The following is a 20,393-nucleotide window of genomic DNA, read 5'->3' on the forward strand; positions in this document are numbered from 1 at the left end:
AACTCCGCTCAGCTCACATTACTGTTGTACTGACCTGTCTAAACACCGTCCAACTGTCCTATTTCATCTTTTAAGGTTTTATCGCACCATTTGTCCTCTATGTTTTATTGCACAAATACAAAAAAGCCCTTTAATGTATTATTATTAATATGGGGGCCATTCTGTTTCCTTATGAGGACTTTTACTTTTGATAAAGTACATTTCCTGTGTGTAGTTTTTTCTGAAGTCAAATTATGAATCAGGGTTTTATTTTTGTATTATTTATAATGGAGCATTTTTATTTTTAAACACACTTCTTCTTCTTCTGCCACTGCTTATTTGACTTCATCTCAATATTTCTAATCCTCTTTATTATCCTCTTTATTTTCGGTCTAACAATAACAGGTGCGTGCTTTAGGTGTCATTATGGTAACCTTAAACGCATTTCTTGTGTGCTGCTTGTCACTATTCTAACACGAATCCAACTTTTCTTTTTTTCTCCTTTTACACATTTTTCTGTAACCTCCCGTGTTGTCATATTAACGCTGCTGTGAGGTTTCTTACTTCATCTCAGTCGAACCACGCGTGGAAAACCTCTTTGAATTTGTTGGCGAAGGTCAAATGCGTCTTGACTCCCCCCCCCCCAAAAAAAACAAATACAACGAGAGAATGGCCGTGAGTCGGGCCCGGTTCCACTTCCCCTGCCAGGGTCAGCATTCCGCGACGGGGCCGTTGCCCGGTGGAACTTTTTGTTTCACAGTGTGTGTGTGTGTGTGTGTGTGTGTGTGTGTGTGTGTGTGTGTGTGTGTGTGTGTGTGTGTGTGTGTGTGTGTGTGTGTGAGTGAGAACCTCCGTCGAGAGCCGGTATACATACGGGCGACACATGCCAAAGAAGAGGGACTCTGCAAGCTGGCGTTTGAGGGCCGAGTCTAGACTGCGTGGTGCCTTCATGGTGTACGGAAAGGTGCGGACTCTCATGATGTCAGTGACTTTTTCAACTTGTCCCCGTGACGTTTAAATGTTTTTTTTGTGGCACCCACTTAAATAAACTAATAGAAAAATGTATTTCGGCATTCTTTGCAGATAAACACGAGGCACTGCATTTAGGTCCGTAAAAGGCCGTTGCGTCCAAGGAAGTTGAGAGAAAAACAGACGATGAAGCAGTAGCAGTGTTGCGGTCAGACATCAGGTCAAGTCACTCACTGACACCAAACACACCTTTTAACGAGCGTGCATATTGCGTCATACACAACATGTACCGGCCGTCCTGTTGAAACGGAAGTCAGAGGGCTGTTTTAAAGATGGCGCATGTTGATTAGACAAACGTAATAATGCTATTAATAGAAAAATATGACAAGAGTTTGGGGTGCACATTCAAAATAAAATATTTAAAAAAATAATAAATCCGACGCACTTCAACACGTGACTGTGCGCGTGCAGGCCCAACGCCAGTAGAAGACTCTGCTCTACATGCTGCAGGCCCTGCGCTCACCTGAAGAGGCCACACACACACACACACACACGCGCGTATCACACACACATTCACATTCATCGTTTATCAGATGTGTTTAAAACCCTGTGACTAAAATCTGACGGAATTTTATGCAATAAAAGTGTTGCCTGATAACAAAAAAAAAATAGAATGAAATAAAAATAAAATGAACACATCCTGATGATTTTTTTAAATTATCATAGTTTTTTTTACAAATATCGATTTCGGACATTTAACGTCCCAAAAAATATGACAAATACTTTTATCCCCACCTGCCCAATTATGTTTAGCCCATTTTAAATACAAATAAAACACGTGAGGCCTGAACTGATTATTTAACAAGTATTGTATTTTATTTTGCGCCATATGCACCATTCAAAAACTATAGAAAATCGCAATTTTTGTGTTTCATTTTTGGATATTTAATGTTGTAAATATTAAAAGGGAGGTTGGTGTGCTCATTTAAAATACATGTGACAACTCTGTTATATTTAACTCTGTGTTAGTTAACACCTGTTTCACTGAAAATACGGGTCATAGTAGCGGGTTGAACATTTTAGACGCATATTATAGCTAATCTAAATGTCTTTTGACAAAATCATAACTTCTCCTGGTCCAACATTCAAAATAAGTGTATTTATTATTGTTCATTGATAAAGTTTATTTGTATTCTAAAGTAAATGTAAAGAGTATAAATTACACTTTATGTTATTGCTGAGGACAAATTAATTAAAAGATCCAAGCAGCTTCTCCCTTTATGAAACATTGACCGTGTGTGTGTGTATGTGTGTGTGGCTCTCTCTTTAAGTGGCAGCTCAGAGTCCAGAAGCTTTTCATTTGTCTGCTTGTAAAGTGATCAAGTTGAACCAACACAGACCGGAACCGGTGGCAGGTGGAGCGCTCATTGGTTTTTTTAATTCATCTTTTTATTGCAGTAGACGTCCGCGGCCGCGCGCACCTCGACCATAAAAGGTCGAGAAAAAACCCACCTATCGTCATTTATCCGCGACTTGGCCCCCTCGATCTGAATTGATCTGAAAAGTTTGGTGTGTGTGGAGGATAAATATCGAGTCCAGCCAGGAGTCGAGCACGTGCTCTGTCTGTTATCATGACCAAATAATAAACAGAGGTTCATGATGAGAATAGAACAGAACAGAGACGGGTTGTAACAGCTTCACGTGGTCTGCTGAAAATACAAAGGTGTTGCACGTCTATAAATTACGGCTGTCACGTGATGTCACGTGGTATAGCGCTGTCCAGTAATTATAATGACATCAGTTGCTAGAAGACATTTTAAATAAAAGCCATTTATACATGTATTCAGTTTTTGTTTAGTTTTTTGGAGTTCACATTTTACAAACTGACCCCATGGGTCCGCGTGCACGCCTCCCTTACAATTATGAATATAAAGTGAGCAAAACGTCGTTCCCTTCCTGTATATATTACACACACACACACACACACACACACACACACACACACACACACACACACACACACACACACACACACACACACACACACACACACACACACACACACACACACACACACACACACACACTCACTCCTAAACTATTTGGGTTTATCAGAACCCCCTCTCCCGCCCTCCCAGCCCCGGAGCTGCCCCTGATACACTTTTATTTATTTATTTGCCGGTGAGAGCTACTAATCCCCCCGCGTCCACGGTTTACCCTGCCCGTATTTAATTCCTCTAAACCCCCAGCTGCCGCCCTGGTTACTCGCTGAACACGACAGACTGCGAACCGCTCCGGTTATTAATAATTTACCAGGCCCCCCTCGTCGCTCCGCTTCCTCCGGCCGCGGCCGCAGGAACACCCCCCCCCCCCCCCCCCCTCCCACCCGCACGCCCTCGCTGGAGCGCGCGTGCCGTGTTATCTTTTTTCCACTTCTTCTATTAGTTTGTTTTTCTTAAAAAAAATTCCCCCGCTCGTTGACTCTCACAAACACACGCAGGGGAAGGGGGGCACGTCCGTTTCACCTCCTTGTCGTTGCGGCTTTTTTTGTTTTTTTTCGCCTACAGGCGGTAGCTCTTTCGGCACTGCCCGCACCGAAGTCCCGCTAACAGCCTCGTCAGCTCGCGCTGCCTCGCGGTGCTCGTATAGTCGCGTACGCCGCTTCGCTCCGCAACTTTCTCTGCCCGCGGAACGCTGAAGGAACAGGTGGGAGGCGGAGGAACCCCCGCGCGCCCCGAAGGGAGGGACGTTTTTTCGCGTACCAGCCGGAGTCCGGAGCATGCACGAAGCGGTGGTGGAGGAGCTGGTGTGGGGGGGATAAACAGCGCGCAGCGGCCATCGTCCCACCTTCTGCATGAGCAACAGCTGATTTGGGTGAGCGCGTAGAAGCGAAGAGAGCGCGAGCGTACTTACTGTCGGTGCACAGCCAAGACTCCCCCTGTTCGGTTGCTTCGGGGGAGGGGGGAGGGGGGGGGGGGGAATCGACTGTGTCGGTGGCGCAGCAGTAGTAGTGCGGGCGACTCGGGTTAACGTTACGGTACCAGGACGGAGACGGTTTTTCATGGGAATATCACGAGGTGGAACCGAACGTAAGCACCTTGCGTGAAGAAAGTCGGTGGGAGCGGACGACTTGGATTATTACGCCGCTCTGTCCTCCTTCGACCGGACTGAGAGGAGTTGACTACAAAGTAGCCTACCAGAACACCAACAAAAAAGAAAACGGGCACCAGGCCGTGTTGTAGGGCTTCTTTTGCTTCCGGTAGCAGGCCCAGCTGGACAAGAAACCGAGCGACTCTCTCTCTCTCTCTCTCTCTCTCTCTCTCTCTCTCTCTCTCTCTCTCTCTCTCTCTCTCTCTCTCTCTCTCTCTCTCTCTCTCTCTCTCTCTCTCCCACACAGTTTTTTTTTTTTTTTTGGAAGCCGAACTTTTCGAGAGTGGAAAAAATGGGTCTTTGAGAGGTGCTTGGCACGTTTCCCTCCACACCACAATGGTACGTGCTGTGTAAACCAAATCATTTTGCTCATTTGTGCAGTCAGCTTTTCAGATTCATTTAGCGCGAGACTTAATGATACGCAGACTCTTTTTAAAAAGTTTGGTGGGCTGAGTTACCCACTTCTAGTGTGTGCGTGTGTACTTGTGTAGCTAATGCGTAACAGTCACCTAAAGAATGTAGCAAGTCCTTCCACCTATGATATGTTTCCTGTCACAGTCATTGTGGTTATTTGTTTTAATTTGTCTTGCTGCACGTATGTCTTTGTTGCTGCTAGGAAAACATAATGCAACTTATTTTTTCATGTAGTTGCACAACACTTTGCCAAAAAACGGTGTGTTTCTGGCCAAATCAGTGTGCAGCTCTGTCAGTCCGCCGCGATGTCCACCCACCCACCCACCGCCGTCTGCCGCTTTATCCGCGTGGAGGACGTGGGTCCCCCTCCCTGCGGTGGTCCGTGATGCGGGGCCTGCCTTGTGGACTATTTATAGCCGATACGCGTTATCGCATGTCACGCTGTTTTAGCACCTAATCAAGAGGCGCCATACGGTTTGTTGTTAAATAAAATACAACCAACGGTTATACGTGGTGACATGCACGCTGAGAGCCCCCTCGAGCTCAAATCCGAACCTAAAAGGCAAAGTTTAACAGAGTTTGGAAACTTGGCCAATTCCTTCATTAGGGAGGGGATTCATTTGTACAAATCCTGGGACATCACAAAGCAAAAGTCTGCGACGATTGATCTGCTCCCGACCAGCTTTCTTTCGTCCATGAGCATTAGATATGTTGTTTGTGGTTTCCTTGTAATTTGAATTGTAGTTTTTTTTCATGAGGAAAAAAAAGTAGCATTATTTATTCTCTTATCCCCATTTGCCCCGAAGAGCACGTGTTGAAATTGGCAACCGCATTCCCTGTGAGGTTGTGAAAACCGCACATTTGAGTGCAGCTCTTGTAGGTGTTCAAAATAGCAACAAGAAGTCTGTTTTATGCAGAATTATGAGATGTAGCTCGCACATCCTTGACCCTTGGAATATAACTATTTTCCTCTTTTTTTTGGCAAGATATGAGTCAAGTCAGGCAATAGTTAGGGGAACCTCCCACATACAACCTTGGAGCTGCTGAGATACCAGGAATGGGGGGGGGGGATGTTACTTGCACATGAATGTGGAAGATTATTAGTATGAATAATTATTTGTTTACGAGCATCCTCGCTGACATGGCGGCTGCCCAAGAAGCTCATCAGTAAAAAAGAAAAAAAGATACAGAATTCAGGACAGGCCTCACATGGGATTATCTCGACTTGTTATTCTCCCACTTATAGCACCAACTCACCTCGTTTTTTAATCTTTAAAGGGTAACGCTATATCATGAAATTGTGCCAAATATCTCAGCTGCATGTTGGTTGAGTCAGAATGCACTGGAGGCATCCGTCAATCAGCGCCAGGGTCCTCTGACACGCTAATAAACTCACTTCTCTGCAGGGACAAGCTGTGACTGTGGAACAGCGGGTTATCGGTTCTTAAGGAAAGGAAGAGTGACCCCCACCGTTATGAAAACTAAACACGACACACGTTTGGTCCCAAATCGTAGTTTACGTGTTCATCAGACCTTCATGATGAGGAATATCAGTCATGTTTTTAATGGTCACGCTCAGCACATGTGTGATGCACAGTGTGTAGGAGCATGAGAAACAGACACAGTAATCATGGAGGGCTGTGTAAATAGCTGGGGTAATTGTATCCCGCACTGTGTGTGTGTGTGTGTGTGTGTGTGTGTGTGTGTGTGTGTGTGTGTGCGCAGCCCACCACATGATGATCCAGTCTTGCGTGATCTCCCTCTTGGCCGTCGTTGCCAGCGTGATGTCACCCCTCGTCGTACACGGAGTATTCTGCTTTCTACGTCGGCCCTGGCCTTGACAGTTCCCTGGAGAGGAAGAAAAACAAATAAAGGCTTCATCAGGCTGCGATCGCTCATGTGGCCTGTAAGCTTTTTTTTTTTGCCGTGTAGTTTAAAGATGTGAAAACTCTGACGTACGCTCAAACGGCGTAAACATTAGGGCGGTGAGCTCAGATGATGGGGTTTGTCAGGTTTGATTGGTTTTTAAGCCGTTGAAGCTGTCGCAGCACGTGAGACGTTCTTGGATGTGACTTTCACGTTGCACTAAATTAATTGGGGAAAAAAGAGAGGAAAACTTGCAGGTTTCTTTTTAAAAGTCATGAAAACTGGTAGAGGCTTAAAAAAACAGACTTAAAGGGGCACTCCGGGGATTTAGTGTTGCGCTTGCGTAAAGTCGAGGGACTTACGAGAGACAGATTCAAACAGGAATGGTCCAAATCGAAGCAGCGGAGGTCAAGATATCCTGACTTTTTTGTCGCTCTGACAAGACAAGCTTCAGAAACGCTGCATCCTACAGTTCCCATAATGCAACTCAATAGCATAAGTCATTAAATCTTTCCTTCTTGTTGAATGCCCTCATCTTTCAAACTCCACAGCCCAAGTTTGTAACACAGGCTTTCTGTCAAATATTTGGTCTCAATTCGAGATGACGTCACCGTGACATCATCGGGGTCATTATAGAGTGCTGAAGGGATGTGGGGCCGTGATAACAAGCTCTGTGGCAAACAAACCATTATGATACTTACTCATCTTGTTCAACAAGACGATCTTCACAAATTATCAACACTTTTGTGATTTGTGATGCGCTAATACAATCGGCAGAAGAAAAAAGCTAACACGATGCTATAATCGAGCTACACCACCGTCACATGACTTCACGTCACTAACACGAAGCTACAAGCGGACTAGTTGGCGTCATGACATTTTGTAGTGTCATTTAAGACACTTGTTGGCAACCACCTTATTTTGTAAGACATATTGGGGGGGTCTTCAATGCCAATTTGTTTTATATCGCCCCCCCTAAATGCTCCACACGGCTCCTTTAATGATTTACAAGGTACAGGCTAACAAAAACATAAAAGTTTGTAGGATGCTTAACTCTCCTCTTTTTGTTATTTTTCCCAAGATTCCATTCAGCCCTCTTCAGGGTCACCTTGAAACGTCTGTAAAATATAGTATTACAATTTAAAGAACTCGCTCTCTCAGGAACGGAAAGTGATACCTCTTCAGATGGAGCATTTACTGTTGAGAAGACGAATGGTCATTTGAAGATCGAAAGTATGGCGATGAACTTGTTTGTGGAGAGAGCAGTTTGTGCCGGATGAGTATTAAAAATGTAGAAAAGTGAAAAAAATAAATGCATTATGAGTGAGTCATCTCACCTGTTCCCAATGCAGCTTTAGAGTTCTCCTAAAAAACACAAGCGACTATGCGACTTCAGACCCCAGATCAGATTAGTTTGCTTTGAAAAACGACGCCAACAGATTTCTTGAACTAACGACAACACTCACACTTTTTTGGAATTTTCTTTTCTTTTCTTGTTTTTTCTTTTTGGGTTGCAGCGTCTCATCAAGCTGACGCCGATCACATTACAGCCCCTAACTCTTCCATCTCATTTCTAACCCGGCCCTCAATTACTTTATCAAGACTTAACCCTCACATTAATTGGTTTCACAAGACACCCCAGACTGCACACCAGCTGTGTAACAGAGTCATTTCAATCTACTTCATTTGGGAAGGTGTTGGTATCTTCTGCCTTCTGAGTTTAATTTGGAAAAAGAAAAAAAAACACAACAACAACACATGTATTTCTCCCTTCGCTCCTGTCTTTAGGGTCTTAATGAGGAATTAGAGCCAATAGCATTATTCATTAAAGAGAGCTTGCCAGCTATTTATCACTGTAACAATATTAGCATATTTGTTTAAATTGTAAACACTTTTTCTTTTCTTTTTTAGCATTCGTAACCAGGTTTAGCATTTTTAATAATCTGGCATCGAATGCATCATACCAAAGTGAATGCTGAAAAAGAACCAGTGGCAAGCCCCAGAAACATACTAAAAATGCTTTATAACCCCTCCCCCCCCCCCCCACACACACACACATTCCTCTAATTACCTCCTCCCCTGCTCCCCCTGTCTCATGACTCACCTCCTGAGATGCAGGTGTAAAATATCACATTTTTCCAGCATTTCTCCCTGAGGTGGCGCTGGCTCGGACTCACACAACGTAAAATTTCCCTCTTTCATATTCCCCCTCCGCACATTTTTTTCCCCCTACAAACAAGTTCTCCCTCCTCCCGTCCCTCCCTCTCTTTGATGTGCTTGCCACATCTGCACAGGTTTGTTAGCTTGTTACCAGGTGAAGAATGAGGCTGAGTGAAGTGGGGACTGGGTAGGATGTCAGTTGTGTTCTGCAGAAGAAGAAAAAGAAGTCTCTGATACTCCGGAAAAACTGTTGATGGTTAGTGGGATGATCGGTGATTGTGAGGATACCTGTCTCCCGTGGATCATCATGTATCCAGAAGCATGGAAACAGGGGTGGTTGTTTTTTTTTGTGCTGGTGTGTGTCTGTGTGTGATCAAAAGAATGAGAGAGGGTGAAGGTGGGCCCGTATGTATATGTGCTCTAATAGATCCAATGCCAGGACAGACAGCCAACTTCAGATCCGACTTATTGTGCATACAGAGAGAGATGCAGCTGAGGTCACGTAGATAATTAGTGGATTCCGAGCTAGTCACGGTTAAACGTTATGTAATAGTGATACTCTTTACCCGGACAGGTTGGAAGAAGATATATTAGTTTCTAAAACATTATGTTTCTACCAGGCGGCAACCTCCGGTTCTGCTGCGTGAAGCCGATGTGGAAGTGTCTTACATCTGCATTCTCTCTACTGGCCATCAGGGGGCGACTCCTCTGGTTGCAAAAAGAAGTCAGATTGTATAGAAGTCTATGTGAAAATAACTCTACTTCTCACTTGATTTATTACCTCAGTAAATCAATCTCTAGTTTCAAGGTTTCTTCAATACAGCATGATGTTCATTGAGTAAATTATGTTCCATTTAGAGTCAAATATAGACAATAAAGTGGAGTATGCTTTAGGGCGGGCTTACTGTGATTGACAGGTCACTGCCGCTACCAGAGCCGTACCCGGCGTCCTCCGCATTCCAAAAATGGTAACGTCCGTTCATCGGTTGCGGAAAAAACCCAACATGGTGATGGCCGTATTCCAAAGAGGCGAACTCCAGACTTTATAACGCCAGTCCACAAACAACGGGGGACATCACGACGACAACGTCCACTTCATATGTGCAGTCGATGGTTTCTACTTAAAAACCTGTGGCGCTAGCATTAACAGAGTACATTCGCACCTCATGAACTATCATCAGCATTTCTATGCTAAGCTTGCTACTAAATGTATACTGAAGGTATACACATGCTGCTTTTGTTTTGTAATTTTTGCCTTCTAGTTTATGGTTTACCGTTTATCAATTCTTTGTGAGTTCAGGTTAGATGGATTTGCCCTGAGTTCACAAGTAGGAACTCTGATTTGGGTGACTGTGGACTGTGACAGTGAGGTTGCCAGGTTTGGGACCTTTACATTTCATCATGTACAGGTTTAAGCAAACGGCGTCAAAGGTGTCGTTTTAAAAACATATAGAGCCAGGCTAGCTCTTTCCCTCTGCTTAGTCTTTAGGTGACGCTAGCTAAACAACTCCTGACCCTCATGCCGTACTCGTACTTTCTGTACTACGCCTCATTTGTGACTGTAGGACTGTATGTCAGTCTGAGATTTAACCAGATAGTATTATCAATGCAAACATTACAGTTCAAACCAAAACCTCGTTATCTAGAAACATTTTACATCTTTAAACGTGAACTACATTTTTTGGCCACAGCGAAAAACAAGCTGTAAACACAACATCGACATATTATCACCTTTTAAGTTGATGTGGTTAACTTGTCAGCAGACAGTTTCTCATTTACACATCCAGCAGTTAAGGAGCAACATTAGCATTAATTTGGAGCGTTGATTGGTGAAATGAATTGCCCAAATTTGCCTCTGTACTTTCGGCGGACCGAATTGAAAGCAGACACTTCTCGTCTTGACTCCATCCACGAGTGTCTTGAATATCTGTCTGTTTTTGACAAGTCATATTGCTGCTTTCTTGCTAGTAGCTTGGCTCGCTAACTGGCTAATGGCTGCTTGCTGGCTGGTATCCAATACCAAGATCGGCCATTGTCACTGATAAGTGATCCAGCCATTTAAGTTAGTATCGGACCGGTATCGGTGCATCTCTCGTTCAATGTGGTCACCATGCATCCCTGACCACCTCCGGAGATGGTTTGGCCCATCGGATCACAATCCGTCCTCAATGAGTTTTGGGTACTTTCATGATGTCAAGGACTATGCGATTGTGTTGCTTATAGCTGTATTTTTGTAATTTAATTGATATCTATTGTTTCCAGAATACCTTAAACACCTTTGAACATGGAACCTGAGGTTAATCCCCCCCCTGTATGTTTCATACCCAACACTTTGGCCCAATTCCAATCGGGCCCCTACGCCCTTCTGTAGTCTAGAAAACAGTAGATATGTTCATTTGATTGTTATATTTATATTTATATACAACATATATTTATGATTTCTTTTTTTACCCCTATCAGCGGCTATAGCCCCATCATTTTTATTTTATCTTAACAGAACAATATTTTAGTGCAATAATTCAAATGTCCATTACACTGATATACTCTAGTATTAACATTTATTTATACTGTATATTTAAACCATATATTCTTTTTTATTTATACTATTTCCGCATTTTTACACACTTAATCATAGCTCCCATTTTCTTTTATTTGCACTGCTGTTTTTATATTGTAGAATACATGCTTCACATATTTCTTATTTATATTTTCCTCAGGTGCTGTTGTTAAATTAAAGTATAATGTACTTATTTTTACATACTTATTCCTTGTTTATTTCCTAGATTTCTCTCATTTATATATTTCTTTTTTCGAATGGAAGTAACTTAACCCAATTTACCTGGGGCAATCAATACAGGATTTCTCAATTCTGATATTATTTTATAGAGAGAGAGAAGTGTAGTTTGCTGCTACACGATAAAAAATGTGCTTTATTCGGCCGTGAGTGTGACCACAAACGGAGGTTCACTCCGTCACGGAGTTGGAGGGTGTTTGGGGCTGGATTGGAACCGGGCCTATGTGTGACCGGACCGCGGAGTAACACAAAGAGCTCAGAGCTCACAAATGGGGCTAGTTTGCACTCGCGCACATGTGATTTGAATCTCCTCAGCCTGCAGTGCCAAGGCCAATCTCCCCCAAAAATCATTGAACGAATCTCTCCAATACATCACACATAACATAATAGAGAGCCTCGAAGTCTGACCTTGACCAAGTAAAAAAAACGTAATGTCCTCTTCTGTTCTTTGACTTGGGTTCTTAAATGTCCTCATCCTCTCCACTTTGTTTGCAGTAGTAGGGACACTGTCTGCGCTCCCCGCCGATAAAATCTGACAACCATTCCAGTGTTGTGTTACACTCCGTGTCAGCCACCAAAAGAGTCAACATCCCTGACATCAAATGATCTGCACTTATTCTAGCTCGAGGCCGGTCATATGGATTCATATATGCTCCATATATATAGAAACACACATATATAATTGATACCATGCTCCATACAAACTGAAGGAAAAGGGGGCCAGTGCTGCAGGGAGCAACATCAAACAATCAGTCTTAAACAAACAATAGAAGGATATGGACAGAGATACGCTTCATTCATTCACATACCCTTTTTTATCTTTTGGTTTATTATTGTTGTCTAGCCGCTTTCAGGCTGATCTTCATCGTCTGCTCAGCACAAATCCTTTTTTTTTTTTGTACTTTAAATGACTCGAACTTGTCAGACAGAGGCCGTGTTCCGTGCTACTCTGTGATTACTCTGTAAAATACATCCTTCAGCTGCACTGGGCAGTTTAAGAGCTTAGCAGAAAGCCCCGGGAGCTTGACAAGGCTGCCATTTAGTGGGACAAATGGTTTCGAAAATGGTTTCCCTCCGGTGTTCCCCCAACATATTAATGGTGACAAGCCAGAGGTTGGATGTCGAAGGCCGAGGAGTGTTTTTCTCAGTCACTTGGACGACTTGAATTCTAACTTTCTTTCTTGTCTTCTTTTTTCAACCGAGTGAACGCTCCCCGTGGCCCTCGCTAAACACAATAAACGATGTTAATCAATCTGCATCAGAGATGGAGTGAAGGCACACACACAGGTGCCCTTCCCGTGTCACAGCGGGGGGAAAAAGGGGAAAAGACTCGAGCTGTAACCTCTCATTCCGAAGGATATGAATAGCCCGCGTCTGCAGACCGCAGCTCGGCCGGCCCCGAGTCTGGGATGTATTACAGCGCCGTGTGTTTGTGCATGTGCCTGCGCATGCATATTCTCCGAGTGCAACCCCGTGTCGCCGTGTGCATGTGCAAATGCTTAAGTCACCTAACGTCTGTTTGAATTCCCACCAAGAGGCTGTTTACCTCACATGCCAGTTTAAATAGCATAACTTTACATTTCGTCTGCTGGCTACGAGCGATGTTTGTTCCTGTTTTGGGTCCATGATTGTTTCTGCTTTTAAGGTATGTCGAAAGACGGGGAACGTAAAGTTCTGGAAAATAGGATTATTTTGTCTCTTCTATCCAGAAACTAAACTTTAAGCTCCCGGTCTTCAACTGCCTTTCCCCTCAAATCCCGAAACCAGAGTTATTTTCATCAACTTACAGCAATTGTGAGCCCTCATCTAACAGGTTTAGTCGATATCCAAAAAACAGGCATTCAAATTTAACCCAGCGAGAACCAATTTGTACCAGCTTGGACTAAAAAGTAGTAACCACGGGCCAGCCAACCAGCTTCCCATCCCCGATCCAGATCCTCAGTCTGTGGTTCCCTCCCTGTCCTTGTTGTCTGGCCCGGCTTGCCTCTAATTGACAGCAGAACCGCGATGGATGCTCATTCAGAGCCCGAGTCTCTGCTGGCGCGTCCCGCAGCATACAAATGAACCCGCTGAATGGAAACAAACGCTTCGAATGAACACTTCAGCTGCATCGATCGCTGAATGCAGCGCAGCAACTTCGCAGCGCCGGCCAAGGGCCTTGTGTATTGTGCGCACATGCGGGCAGACGTATGGCCTCTGTATGCGCGAGTCTGTGCCGAGCACGCCCGCGCGCGCGCGTGTGTGTGTATGTGTGTGTGTGTGTGAATGATTTGTGCTGAATCAGTGCGCGCTGACAGAAAAGTGACCATGCAGGTGAAATAGCAGGGACAGGAAATGCCATTGTGTCGGAGTATTGTGTGCGGGTGTGGCGGCTGAACGCTCTGCTCCCCATTCAAGGGCTGAGGCCTCGGGCCTGCACAGCACATGGCTGCACACACCGTCAACTGTGTGTGTGTGTGTGTGTGTGTGTAGAATGTAACGGTGAAAGTTTTTCAAGTACATATCTGGTGGTTGGTTGGACTTGAGGGTGATTAATAAATAGGTTGATATGTAAGAAGCAGCCGGATGAGGAGGATTCTCACATCTATAATTAGCGTTTACAGCTTTGCAGCCAGGTTTTCTGTATTTTAATTAATTTCCCTGAACATAAAGACAGCGTCGATGTTTGAATAAATGACTGTTGTGTTACATTTCAGGCAACCGAAACCTTTCTGTTGAACGAAGAACCCTCCAGAGGTCCTGGGATGCCTGAATGCTTTGTAGTATCAGATTCATACAGGGTATGCATTCATTGTTATTATTATTATTATTATTATTATTATTATTGTTGTTGTTCATTTTACTATTATTATCTTTATATATTATAATTTTTTCATTTAGTTGTGGTTTAATTGTTATTATTATATTATTGTTATATTTTTGATGTGTTATATTTGTATTATAATTATTTTGTAATATTTCATTATTATTATTAGTGCTAGTATTATTGGAATTATTCCTGGTATTATTATTAGCATTAGTATTATGATTAGTGTTATGAGCATTGGCATTAGTATTCTCTTCATTCTTTCATGTGTTGTATTAAATGTGTTATTTGAGTCATTACTCATTACTATGACTGACAGTCTGTTTTCATGCTCTCGGTAATTGCACCACAATCATAATGTCATTCACAGCTCCCTCTACTCAGCTGCAAACCATTACAATCATTATTTCCACACGCACATTTAAGAAGAAGAAGAAGAAGAAGAAGAAAAAAAAGTGTGTGTGTATGTGTTGAGGGGAGGGGGGGGGGGCTCATGGGAGTGAAAATGATGACGATAATGTGCAGCATGCCTCGTTGTACGAAAGCAAAAGAAAGTGAGCAGCTTTTCTGGGAAGAGAAGAAAAATCCTCCCAGCTCACGCGGTGGATTTATAACGATCCACATAGTGATATAGAATGGTAATAAAAACAAAGGAGTGGGGACGGGGAGGGTGAGAGGAGTAGGTTCGGGGGGGGGGGGGTATGACTGAAAATGCGATTGTTAATGAGGTGGGAGCCGGTTTTCTAGGCTACAGTCTTTGTCTCCCAGAGTTAAGACTCACGCCAAGTCTCACACAGAATCTGGGTTGCTACAGTGTATCGTGTGTCTCGGGGTGCAGAAACGAACCATTATGGCTGTAATTGAGTAGCACGGCTGGTAGAGGAACGTTCTTGGAGGGGGGGGGGGGGCTTGAAGCTGTATAGGATTCCAAGGGGGCAGCAGGTTCAAGAACATCCGCAGGAGGGTGTCCACCTCCAGCTTCTCACCGGGAGGTCCTCTGTTGTGTGTGTGTGTGTGTGTGTGTGTGTGGGGGGGGGGGGGGTGAAGTGCATCACGGGCCCTTTCTTCCTCTCTTTATGTCTCTGTGCGTGTGCTCTTAGCTTACATGTCAGGGTCCCTGAGGTTGCAACCGAACTTGCAGGATGTGAGTTTGATGCCCTGTTTTGGAGGTTGTGTGCTCCTAAAGAGTGAGACGTCGCAGTGGCTTTGTTTTTCATGATCGTGACCCCTTAACATGAGGAGATGTCCACTTGCTTGTGGCTGTAGTGCGGATACGAGCAGATCTCTTTGTCAGATTGTTTCATTTGAAGGATTTTAAGAAGGCAGTACGTATCCAAGCTGTCCATCTAATCCAGTCGTTTCTGTCTTTGAAGTCCTTAAAACCTCCGCGACAAAAAACCTGCATGTTCGGTGAGCTCGTTTCCAATAGAAGATCAACTTGTGTCTAGAAACAAAGGCGGGTCACTGCTCCAGAATGAAGAAAGTGCAGGTGGGATGTTAGAAAATTCATGAAATGGAAAGAAAACAAGGAATCCCGCACACTGTCCAGTGTCACTGACTGAATGTATTGGCGACGTTTTGGTCCTCAGACAAAGTTCAGACAGACTAACAGCCCCATGCATATTCAGACCGTCAGCTCTCGCCCGGGAAAATCAAAACGGACGCCAGCAACACTTTTTGGTACGCATACAAATTAAGGTCAAGGAGCTCTTCTGATCTAAAAACACGGGATACGGAGCTCTTCCATTTGCAAACAGACGTGGTAAATTCACCGATGTTCAAGGAAGTAGGACCACCTCACATAATGTGGCCCTCAAGGGACATGAGAAATGAACATTTATTTTATCTCCGCCATGCGTACGAGTGTAGGGAGATCATGCGTCCGGTCCTGTGTGTGTGTGTGAGTGTCCGTCTGTCCACGGCTAATCTGGCATACTACTGGACCCATCAGCCTAATATATTTTGTGCTCATTCATGACTGTGTTCAAGGACCTCTTGTGGTTGCTGCACTTTTTGAAAAAAAACGATTCACTATTATATACCGCCATTGACTCCTCACTGCTCTTAACTGGCCGGTAAATTCAACAAGTTCTTCAGTAGCAAAAAGAGATTTACAGCAATCAGCTAGGCTGGAAACAAGCCTTTGCTTGTCTGTTGCAGGCCACATCTTGGGCCCTTGTCACGGCTCAAACACTGCAATGCCTATAAAAGTTTGCTTGAACCGGAGCATCTGCAGAATAATTCCATACCCAATATGTTAGAATCCACTTAAGTAAGGCCCGATAAGAGATGAACAAATCCCTGTTTTTGTTACCTGTGAGTGAGCGGGGAGCTCTGGGCGCCACTAACACAGAGGGAAGCGTCATGGTGGGGGTCCACGAGACCCTTCTTTTTCATTCTGGTAGCACCGCAGCGAGTTTCGAGAGGCCGACCGTCCCGTTGGCCGCTCCATGTTTACATAAACTAGCCCCGACTCTGGGCTACAAATCAGAGGCTTCGAGCACGACTTGCCGCCTCTGGAAACTCCTGAAAAACGTTTTGACGAACTGCTATAGATCTCAAATGAAGACAGATTCAGCAATTGCTTTTTTTCCCTCGTCTCAGATGTTTTCAGAAACACATTTCGGTGAACTGCTTTAATAATATTCGAGAAAGTTCCCAAACGAGCTGGCATGTTGGTCCGGTTTGAAATCGGAGCACAGCGGCCCACGAGTGAAAGCGTTCGTCCAATCGGGTGCAGTCAGGAAGTGTTTGCGCGGTTGCAGAAGGTGTGTTCTTCTTTGTATTCGTACACCGCTACTATGCGTCCATTACTTAAGTAAAGCAATGTTCCATTGCGTACTGGTTTCCTGTTTCAAAGACCACCTGTCAATCATCTATCGAGCGACCCTCCCATTTAAGCATCCCCTCACCGCCAAAATACGCCGCGGACACCAACCACACTGCCGTTCATACCATGTGGGTACATACCACCCACATTGGAGCAATACAAAGCCCCTCTGACGTACACCCCCCCCCAAGTTGGGAACCACTTCTTTAAGCAGAGCCCTGCATATAAACCGTGGGCCGTCAGAGCTGACATCTGCTCAGCCTAAACAGAACAACCCCCCCTTAGACAGACAGCCATCACACTGCGCGTTTGCGTGCGATAATTTCAGGCAAATGTGCGGTTAGCGTCACCCTTGAACAACCTGTTCCGCAACATCCAGAGCTCGCCCCGAAGTTGTCAACGCATTAATTAAAAGGAGACATCAATCCCTCCTGATCGGTTATTTATTACCAAGGCCCTCTGCTTTTTTTTTTTTTTTAAATGCGACCGTGAGACAGCTCCGAGCTGATGGGTGAAAGTCATTTTTCCTCCGCAGCAGTGGTAAAATATGTAGATATGCGAAAGCGTGTGAAAAACCAAAAAAAAAAAAAGCAGACCCACCAACCATAGCATATGGCCTTACCATGTGTTACTTAATGAGAGATTTACTCACACAGACCACTAAAAATGTGCGGCTCATTCAAGGAGCCATGGCAGAGGAGTGCTTTGCATGCAAGTCGGCTCCATGAAAGGAGGGAGGGAGGGAGGAGGGGGGGTTGATCCTCATCTAACCGGGCGCCATGACCTTTTGCCCTCTTGGTGCTTTTTTTTCATGACTCTGCGGCAAAAGAGAGCGGAGATCAAAGACTTTGGAGGTCGTCAATACACCTGCCTGAAGATAAAACAAACAGGTGTGTGTGTGTGCGTGTGCGCGTGTGTGTGTCAGAGGGTGTGTCCGTTTCACACTAGTCGTGTATCACTTTCACATGGAGGACTGCTGGTATTCGAACTTCGTGTGGCTGCGAGGCCGGGAGGTTGTACAGTTTTGTGCACACGCACATACTCTCTTTCTCTCTCGCGACCGCACACGTTTCTCCAACCGTCCCTGGCTCGCCACTATCGCGGCTGCGCGCAGTAATTCGGCCACACGGATCCCTTTTGTTTGAGGCTTGTCGTGGACGTGTGCAAGCAGCTATAGGCCTTGTAAACCCCCCCACACGTAAAACAAATCTCACCTCCGCGTATTAACAATGACTTCACTCCCACCCAGATTCCCCCACTGTAGACCAGACTACTCAGGTCCCAGTATTAAGAAACTTTTCCTTTCCTCGTGCCCCAATTTTGAGCACAATTTCCGTATTCTGATGCTGCGCAGTTTTCTACCGCAGAGTGAATGCATGCAGCGGGCTTTGGGTGACTCGCTTCACTGGCCTCAAAAATCCGCAGCTGCGGGTTCCAGACCGGGTCAGACATGGTTCGGTAAATACTAGTCGAACGCCTGCAAGTGACTTCTAGGTGTATAATCCAGTGCACACTTTAGCTTTGTAATGCACAAGACTTACGAGTTAAAAATCCTGTGGAACTGAATTTTTTTTTCATGCAGCTTATCCATTATACATGTTATTAATAAAGATATAGTCACGTGACAGCTGCTCATATCCTGATATCTATATACATCTCTCTCTCTCTCTATATATATACATATATATTCCATTTTTGCCCCTCAGCTGTTTCGCCTCTCTGCTCTTATGTTGATGATGCGTTTACGTGTTCCCCTCCGAGTCCAGAAATGTGACAACAGCGCCGCTACACACACATTAAAACGCGACTGGTCTGCCTCATCCGGCCGCTATTTCCCCGTTCCCATAACGTGGAAACGGGACGGGGGTCAGTAAACGCAACACGAAAGCACAACGCAGAGGTGAGAGCGGGTCGGGCAGATTACTCCCCCCAAAAGAAGCTTCACCATCATGTGAAAAGTCCCCAAAAAAATGGCGTGATCCGCGCATAAATAGAAGAAAAAACAAACTCGCCTTTATTTGTTTTGTTTTTAGTGAGAATTCGTTGAGACAGGAGAGCGATTGGAAAAAAGAAAAAAAAAAGAAGAAGAAAAAAAGAGAGAGTCGTGCAAAGAGGAGAGAGGGGAGGGAGAGAAAGTTTTTCCCCCTGAAAGTTTGTGCAAGCTTTCACTTTCTAGGCGGGGTTACTGTACGCTGCAGCAGCATGGAGTGAGAGAAACAGGACGGAGAGCGAATGCAATGCAGCACCACAGCGAGCTCCCATCCGACTTAAATACGCTCCTCTAGAACACAGCCATGTACTCCCCGTACTGCTTGACACAGGTAAATCCTCTGCTCTTCTTTCTTTGGGTCTGGGTTGTTCGTATGTGTGGGGGGTGGGGGGGGGGGGGGGCAGGTTCTTTTTTTTATTTTTTTCTATCTTCTCCTTCTTTATTGCGCTGCTTCTCGGGTGTTTCACGTGTGCTCGTGAGTTGTGCCGGAGCGTCTCTTTTCCTCGCTCCCTAAACTTCTCCCCTCAACTATAGAACTTCCCCGACGCTCGTCCACCCCCCGCCCCCCCAGGTTCGTCTCTCCGGGCGCGTTTCCGCTCCGCCGCGCCGGGAAGTGCACTTTCTTGTGCGTTTTTTTCCCCATCGCACATGGGGTGTTCTTTTTTTTTGGGAGAGTAAAATGGCGCTTCTCCCGAAATGTATTTCATATTTTAAAAAAAGAGAAGAAGAAGAAGAAGAAGGAGGGGAGTCTGCAGGAGGAGGGGAGAAGAAGAAGCACAGAGCGCGCGCGCGGGGATAGACAAGAATGTGGACCGGAGTTTAACATTAACGGCTGTTTCATTTTTTATAAAGTGTTATATTTTTTGGTGGGGGGGGGGGCGGTGGTGAGAGGAGTTGCAGGAGAGCAGGGCGCACACCGCCGCCTTTAGGGGCTGCATATCATGTGGAGCCGAGACCGCGGGGGTGGGGGGGGGGGGGGGGGGCGGGGGACACATTGGATCTGCTGGTGTGTGTGCGCGCGCGTGTGTGCGTGTGATTGTAAACGGTGAAGAGCAGCGCAGACAGTCTTCCGAGAAAGGGTTTTAAAAAAAAGTTTCTATGTGGATCTTTGCTGCGCTGTGGTTGACTATTATTGCACGTTTACTGCACTTGGACGCAACACGTGTTCAGGTTGAGCTGCATTGATTTGGGACTTACAGTTCAGGCTCTTGTCTCAGTTATTTTTCCCCCATGACTTGAGTTTAGGAGTTGTTTTTCCTGTTGCACTTAAATCTAGACCAACTTTACAAACTAAATGTCACACATTTTTTGATGTAAAATGCCTTCCTCTGACATCTTGTCTGGTTAAATCTTGCCTTTTTTTTCCACGTTATTGATTTTTTGTTTGAACATTACATTTAACCTGCTAGTTGTTACTTTGCTGCTGCTGCTGTGG

At 44.9% G+C, this 20,393-nt stretch overlaps 1 protein-coding gene across 4 annotated transcripts in view; it reads left to right on the forward strand.

The window, feature by feature from the left end:
• Positions 1-3,920: 3,920 nt before the first annotated feature.
• nfixb (nuclear factor I/Xb) overlaps positions 3,921-20,393 on the forward strand; it is a 140,227-nt gene continuing 123,754 nt past the window's right edge. For all 4 annotated transcript variants that reach the window (XM_079282046.1, XM_079282047.1, XM_079282048.1 and 1 more), the window contains exons 1-2: positions 3,921-4,437; positions 14,029-14,112. In XM_079282046.1, the coding sequence (XP_079138172.1) occupies positions 4,435-4,437; positions 14,029-14,112 (87 nt within the window). In that variant the 5' untranslated portion in view covers positions 3,921-4,434. The remainder of the gene's footprint in view (positions 4,438-14,028; positions 14,113-20,393) is intronic.

This window comes from Melanostigma gelatinosum, assembly GCF_949748355.1.
Source record: "Melanostigma gelatinosum genome assembly, chromosome: 13".
Taxonomy (NCBI): Eukaryota; Metazoa; Chordata; class Actinopteri; order Perciformes; family Zoarcidae; genus Melanostigma; species Melanostigma gelatinosum.